This window comes from Hipposideros armiger, unplaced genomic scaffold, assembly GCF_001890085.2.
Source record: "Hipposideros armiger isolate ML-2016 unplaced genomic scaffold, ASM189008v1 scaffold_35, whole genome shotgun sequence".
NCBI lineage: Eukaryota > Metazoa > Chordata > Mammalia > Chiroptera > Hipposideridae > Hipposideros > Hipposideros armiger.
The window spans coordinates 5,936,137-5,943,481 of record NW_017731385.1 but is presented as its reverse complement, the minus strand read 5'-3'; the positions used below and the strand labels follow the sequence as shown (position 1 = coordinate 5,943,481).

Here is a 7,345-nt window from a genome sequence, read left to right as displayed (position 1 = left end):
CCTCTGCTCGGCCCCGCCCCTCTGCTCGGCCCCGCCCCTCTGCTCGGCTCCGCCCCTCTGCTCGGCTCCGCCCCACCGGGTACACTGCAGGCTGTGCCCTGTCGTGCTCCCCGCTGGCTCTGGTCTGGGGAACCAATGAATTGCCTGGACATCTTGGGACCACTGCCTTTCCAGCAATCCCCAGATTGACCTCACTTTGCAATTGCTCAGCTCTTCCCGGAAATTGCCTTCCACACATTTTCTTCAGTAGCAAAAAATGCATTTTCCTGCTGGAGTGTTTAAAGCTCACTATTCTTTCCTTGGACAGGAAGACCAACAGCTGCGCAGTTTGCCGTGTATACTGTGCACCCACTTTTTTTACCTAAACTTTCAGGGGGAAAAAAAAATCTTCCGTTTTAATTCAAAAAAAATTTTTTTTTTAGCTGAGCCATCCTGCCACCTGTTGGCAGCTCAGCGACTGCTCAGCTCCGGCCGGGACTCGAACTGCTGTTGCTCAGAGCTCAAACTCTTGAGCGAGCTCTTAACCAACTCGGCCACTCGGCCGGCCCTTTAATTCAAATTTTTATTTGTTTACATTATGTACTTGTTTTTTGTATTATAAAGGAATTTTAGCATTTATTTTTTAACATTATGGTACAAGAAATTTTATGTAACAAATAACTACAAAACACAAGAACAGATATAAGGTATGAGAAATTTTATGTATTGGTAACAAATTTATGATATTTACACATCATAGAAGGCCAAGAACTTTTCGTCATTGCCAGTTTGTCTTAAGTTCAACAAAACCGATTATCGTATTTCAGGGTATTCTTTTGTATATGGATATCGTTATTGATTTCTAGAGTTACACTTTTAACTCATAAGCATAAATAAAATAATTAAAAACATTTATATAAATATGGAATTAGTGCTACCCATGTATGATGTGCATCCTTATTTTTCCCTCATAAATTTGGGCAAAAACGTGTACATTGTACATGACAAAATACGGTATATAGTAAACTGTTCCCTCTAATGATGACTGGTTCTGAGCAGGTTAGGATAGATGGTTGTTGGTTTTTTTGTTGGCTTGTTTTGGTGGTCTAGCTGGAGTTCTGTATATTTAACATCATTATTTAACACTATTTTAATATTTTAGTTCATTGAAGGGAAAATTATCTTCCTGTAACATAACAAATTTTATAAGTTCTGAAGACTTTTTCAGACTGGTGTTCCTCACTTCTTTACCAAGGAAAACTGTGGGACATCTTCATGAAATAATACATTTAACGTCTCTGGTGGCAGCTACACAACCATTTTCCAGCAACATTATTTGTTTAAAGGTTATGGGGAAAAAGCTTTAAAATACAGTAAATGTTTTTATATTTTAAATATACTATATATTAAATGTTCTTAGCAAGAATGTGTGAAAATACACAGACAGGAAAGACCAAACATCAGAAAACAACTTGCCTATTGAGAGTTGTGGGTGGTGGTCAGAAGGCCCAGCTTTGAGTCTTTCAATATGAGACTGTCGCTGCCCACTGGTATGTCTCCTCCTTCCTCAGATTTCAGATGTGCTGCTCTTTCTTGTCATTGCTGTGAGTTATTTATAATTTACCTTTACTTCTCAGCCTCCTTCTAGTCAAAAGCAAGAAAAGGACATTAAAAAGAAGAAGGTGGAAAGCGGGCCCAACAGTGAGGTAAGTTGTTGCTATGGAAGTAACAGAAATTACTACCTGTAGTTAAAATATTCTTATATAGTTAATTACCCAGGGTTTTAAAATTAAAACATGATTACTAATTAAATTACCACTTGGGGCACAGTAGTATATTTAAAACTTTGCACTCCTTAGATACAAGATGGCTTAACTTAGAGATGAGCTAGCCACACAGCTATAAAGTGCCCCTTAGTCTGTATAAGATGAGATAGTAGAGCTCTCCCTTTGTGTTAAGTGAACTGGCTACTATGCTTCTTTTAAATATAAATCATTAAAACAACCAAAGAGTATTTATCAAGCATCAGCGTTTGGTAGGAGCAAAGGAGGAATATGTGGCCTCAAAGGGATCAGTCTGGTTGAGGGGTTCAGACAAAAGCAGGCGGAACAACTAGAGAATAAAGTACGATGGTTCTAAGTGCTGAATTGTGCAACTGTGTACATGTGTGTTAAAAGGGAGATGCCATTGGGTGTAGTAGTGACAGAAGGTGGACTCTGAGCTGGACTATGAGAGCTAAGAAGGAGATAGTGGAGAGGAGACTTCTGAAAGTGAGTGAGAAGTAGAGTGACAGAGGCTGGAACTGGCGATGACCCTGAGAAGGGGGTGGAACTTATTTAGAGCTGAGCAGTTAGGGAAAAAATGGGCTGTGTATGTTAACCTTAGTGTATTCTAATGATTTTCAGGTGAAAAATCAATCAAATTTCATAAACGAAAGATTGAAGCTTTTTGAAATGTTGAAGAAAGAGCATCAGCTGTTATCTGCCGTTTATGAAAAAAAGGGGAATACAAGTAATACGATCAGAGTAAGACTGGCTGATGGGAAAACAGTGGAAGGGGAAGTTTGGAAGACAACACCTTATCAAGTGGCTGCTGATATTAGGTAAACCATAATTTGTAGAAGGTATTCTGTCTCATCAGAAGTATTTTCTAAGAATGTACCCATTGACTCCAGACTTAGTCACCTGGCCACACGTGGCCACATCTGGCTACAAGGAAGGCTGCGTCATGCTTACTGTAGGAGAGAATGGATTTGAGGAACCCTTAGCAATCTGTCATGACCTCATAATAACTATATCTAACATTTATTAAGTTCTTGTTATGAGTATGCTGTATTTAATCCTTACAATTGGTGTATGGGGAAGGTCCTATAATCCTTATTTTACAGATGAGAAACCTGAGCTTAGCATGGCTGAGTAAATAGTCCAGTGTTTAAACTCAGGTCGGTCTGACACCAGAGTGTACACTCTTAACCACAGTGTCACTCAGGTTACTCACAGATGCAAAGGAAAACGTCACGTTTAAAGATGACACCATTTAGTAGTACCTAGCATTGTGAAAGCACAGAGGAAAGGTACCCTTGCACCTTTCCTGGTAGGAAAGTGTGGCAGTATATCCTGACAAAAGTCATTAAAAGTGCATTTCCATTGGCCCAGCAGTTTTACTTGTAGAATTTTTCCTTCTAGAAAAATATAATTGGATACTAAGATGTATATTTAGGAGTGTTCTTTGCAGCATTATTTGTTATTGCCAAAACAAAACAAAGAACAAAACCCACAAAGAAATAACCAAAATGCCCAGCAATAGTGGGTTCATTAAGCAAGTGTCGGTTCCACTGCAACCGTTAGGTAGCGTGGTTTAGAAGTCTGTCTACTGTTAGGGAAAGTGTGACTTAATTTAAATTTAAAAAGTAGCTTATCCAAATAACATACACAGAATGATACTATTAAAGATTTTATATTGGTGTATACATTTATCAAAAAAAGTAGAAGGACAGACAGCAAATAGACACACTAATTTCTGGGTGATGGGATTGAAGGTGATTTTTTTTTCTTTGTGATATTCTGTGCTTTCCAGGTTATTTTTGTCAATAATTTTTAAGCAATAAATGTTATTTAACACATACAAAGATCAACACCTCAATAGAAAGTAGGAGAAAGACATGAACAGTTCATAAAAGTAAAAATGGCCAGTAAATACAAAAATTAATCATCAAATAAATCAAATGAAGACAATAATTTCCAAATTCACATTGGCAAAGATTTAAAAAATCTTTCAGGATGTGTGGAAGTGGTACCCTTAGGTAGAATTTATCAGAAGTCTTTCAAAGCTCATATCCTTTGACCTAGCAGCTCCACTTCCAAGGGCTTATTCCCAGAAAAAAGTCACAGATAACACAAAGGTGACTGTGCATAGATGTCTGTGCAGCTTCTTCCTCGATAGCAAAACAGACAGGTGACCTAATACTTCTAGACTCTTGGAAGTCTATCTGATGGTGTGGTTGTGAAAAAGCAGGCTACAAAATTAGGTTGGCAAGTATGTTTTAAATAAAATAGATGCGTGCGTGTATGCATGTGTGTGTGTGCGCGCGTGTGTGTGTGTGTGCGTGCGTGTGTGTGTTTGTGTGTGTTAGGGGTGGGTACAGAAAAAGACTAGAAAGACGTACTACAATGAGTAGTTATCTCTGGGTGGTGAGCTGTATATATGATCTTTATTTTATTCTTTGTGCTTTCTCTTTTCCAAGTTTTGTTTACAGTGAACATATAATATTACTTTTGTACTTAAAATAAATGTTACAAAATTAAAAATATCTGTCCTATTAGTTCAAATTTGAACTTTCTATTCACTTAAAAATAAGAGACCAACCCTGGGAGTTATTTTAACCTTTTGTTTTGACGAATCATTGTGATAGCGTGTGATCAGGTTAACTGTCAAATGACTTCTCTCACTAGTCAAGAACTGGCTGAAAGCACAGTAGTAGCCAAAGTCAATGGTGAATTGTGGGACTTGGACCGTCCACTGGAGGGGGATTCCAAGCTGGAGCTGCTCATGTTTGATAATGAAGAAGCTCAAGCTGTAAGTATTTCACGACCGACAACCGCACTTGGCTATTTATGTTGTAAACGCCATTATGTGTGAAGTCACATGTTGAAGTCAAGAACGACGACTTTTGTAATCTCCTAAGATTCAAAATCTCTATATTGATGTTTAATAAATATTCAATAGACTCTTAAAAATGGACCAACCTTATAATTTAAGAGGTATAGGAGAATTGGAAAAAATATAAAAACTCAAATGTCCTTTAAATACTTATTAATGTACTAGTCTATAAAATAGATACCACATTTGCATGTAGGTCTCTGATACACATTGTCACCTTAACTTTGGAGTCTCCCTTCAAGCGGTCCATTATCTGCATAAAACCTAACCTATGATTAGCTTAGTTTGCATTCATTGTGATGCTTATGCTAAATTTCTTGATTTATTAATCCATGCTATAAGAACCATATTATAATTCCTTTCTTTTTAAAATATGCAAAATATAACCATTAAACAGCTAAATAATATAATACTAGTAAAACTATTTTAAAAGTGATTCAGTAAACCATTTTTAAAAGAAAGAAGTAGCTTGCATGTGTTATTTCGTTTTTGTCACTAGTCGCTGATGGCTGTTACCTACCTTCATTCCAGCTGTTGTAAAATGTTGTTTATTCCCTCAGTCAGCTGACCAGTATCCAAGGCGCTGGATATATGTCCTGGAACCTGTGGGGCCCCCACTTGAGAGCGTTTACACCTAGTGGGGGGAGGTAGTCAACAGGAAACAGACAGCTGTGTGCTTTCCGGTCGGTTGGGTCAGCCTCTGGAGAAAGAGCTGAGACAGGCCTGGCGGTCAGTGCTAACCCTCTCCTGTGGGCATCAGCCAGCCAGGCACCTTCTCGTGCTGGCGGGCTCTCAGTTTACCTGCGGGCATCACTGAACTCTCCCAGTCTGGCAGGTGGTGGGTGGTAGGGGTGGGGCCTCTTTGCAGGGGCAGTGTGGGGGTCTTTGGGGTTCTCTCCTCCTTGCATTTAATGACATCATGGAAAACCCCACACTTATTATTACGGGGAATCTGTAACATGCCAAAGCAGCACGCCGCTGGTAGCCCTGATACTGACAGGGTACCTGGCATCTCATGGTCAGCCCCCATAATATGTGTGGTGGTCGATGGAAATGAGAGTGGTGATACACATTTAGGGAGTGCTGCTGTGTGCCAGGTACCGGCCGCGTCCCTCATGCGCATCGTGTCCTCCAGTCCCAGGTACCCGGCCACACAGGCACTGTCTCAATCCCTGTTGTACAGACGAAGCAGCCAGGGCTCAGAAAGGTTAGATCATGCTTCCAAAATCTTGGAAGCAAACTTACATAAGAACGAAGCTGCTAGTTCTGCGATGTGCTCCTATGTTCAGTGGCCTCTCCTGGGGTGTCACAGCATGAGTCAGGTGGCACCTGTTTTCAACAGCTACTCCCCCCAGCCTGTGAATTCTTCAGCTGTATAACAGTTAACCACTCCCCTTTTAAGGTTCTCTGTAGCACCAAAGCCTTCTTGGCTTTATCCTCACCTCTGGTCATTCTTTCTCAATCTTCCTTGCTGGCCTTTTCATCTTTGTCTGCCTCCAAATGTTAAGAATTGCTCAGTGCTCAGTCTTGGCCTCCTTCTGTCTTTATACTCCCATCCTAAGCTATCATGTCCGTCTATAAACTGGCAACTCGCAGCTCTTCTCTCTGTAGCAAAACTTGCCTCCGTCTTGCATCTGCTGCTGCCCATGTGATATCTCCATCCAGATACTGTACAAGCATCTTCAGTTCAGTATGTCCACAGTGAAATTCTCTAACCCCCAACTCCCTTCTCCCCTGTCTCCCCATCTCAGTGTACCATATACCCAGTTGCTCACCCCAGCATCTTGGAGGTTGTATGTAGTTATTATACTTTCCCCTCAACTCCAGTCTCATTGATTGATAAGTCATTGACTTTCATAATGTATCCGGAATCTGTCCACTTCTGTCCATCTCCACTGCCACTACCCAAGACACTGCCTGCCTGCTCTCTCCTTCCCCTGAAATCTAGTCCACACTGCTATCAAGTTTTAAAATGGAAATTCAGTCATTTCTTTTCTGCTAAAAACTCTCCAATGGGTCCCATGGCATTTAGAAGAAAAGCCAAATTCTTCCTCAGGGCCTGCACAGGTCGCTGGCCCCTTCTTACCTCTCCAGCCTGGCTCAGGTGACTCTGTTCCTTCCCCTGCGTCTTAACCATGCAGACCTTCCTGACTCTCCGGGGGAGCGGAAGCAGCGCTGTTACTTTGTATTTCATGTCCTGCTCATCCCGGCATAAGTAAGTCCTCTTCTCATCTTGGGATGGTGCACTCACCGGCTTATTGCCCACTGCATGAGGCTGTTTCTTTCATTGTATCCTCAGCACCTAACAATGTTCGCTCAGTAAGCACCAGGGTGTGGACCGTGTGCTGAAGAGACTTCCGCTGATGCTGTCAGGCAGCCTGCCATCCCAGCACCACCCAAAGGGCGGGGTCTGCCCCAAGGATGAGCCTCTGGGTCTGTTTCCTGATGCTGTGGGTCAGACTGGCACAGGGTCTGCTCCATCGGCCAGCTCTCTGCTCCGATCTATTTCATCAAACAGCTTTCTAGTTGTAACTTGTTCCCTTAAATAGATTATAGTTAACTAAGGGAAATAAAGTGCTGCCAGAGGACTCGATTGTCTTTTTCCTTTGGCACCTGTATATGTTTGGTGACTTCGGTTAGTTTTACTTTATCCATAAACCATTGATTCCTTGGGAATTCAAAACCAAATCAACTTTCTGAACTTGTT

At 41.1% G+C, this 7,345-nt stretch overlaps 1 protein-coding gene across 1 annotated transcript in view; it reads left to right on the top strand.

Moving 5' to 3' along the window:
- Positions 1–7,345, top strand: part of TARS3 (threonyl-tRNA synthetase 3) — a 48,510-nt gene that overhangs the window by 11,238 nt on the left and 29,927 nt on the right. Inside the window, exons 2-5 of the mRNA XM_019637852.1 lie at positions 1,617–1,685; positions 2,385–2,581; positions 4,431–4,554; positions 6,780–6,853. Coding sequence (XP_019493397.1) covers positions 1,617–1,685; positions 2,385–2,581; positions 4,431–4,554; positions 6,780–6,853 — 464 coding nt within the window. The remainder of the gene's footprint in view (positions 1–1,616; positions 1,686–2,384; positions 2,582–4,430; positions 4,555–6,779; positions 6,854–7,345) is intronic.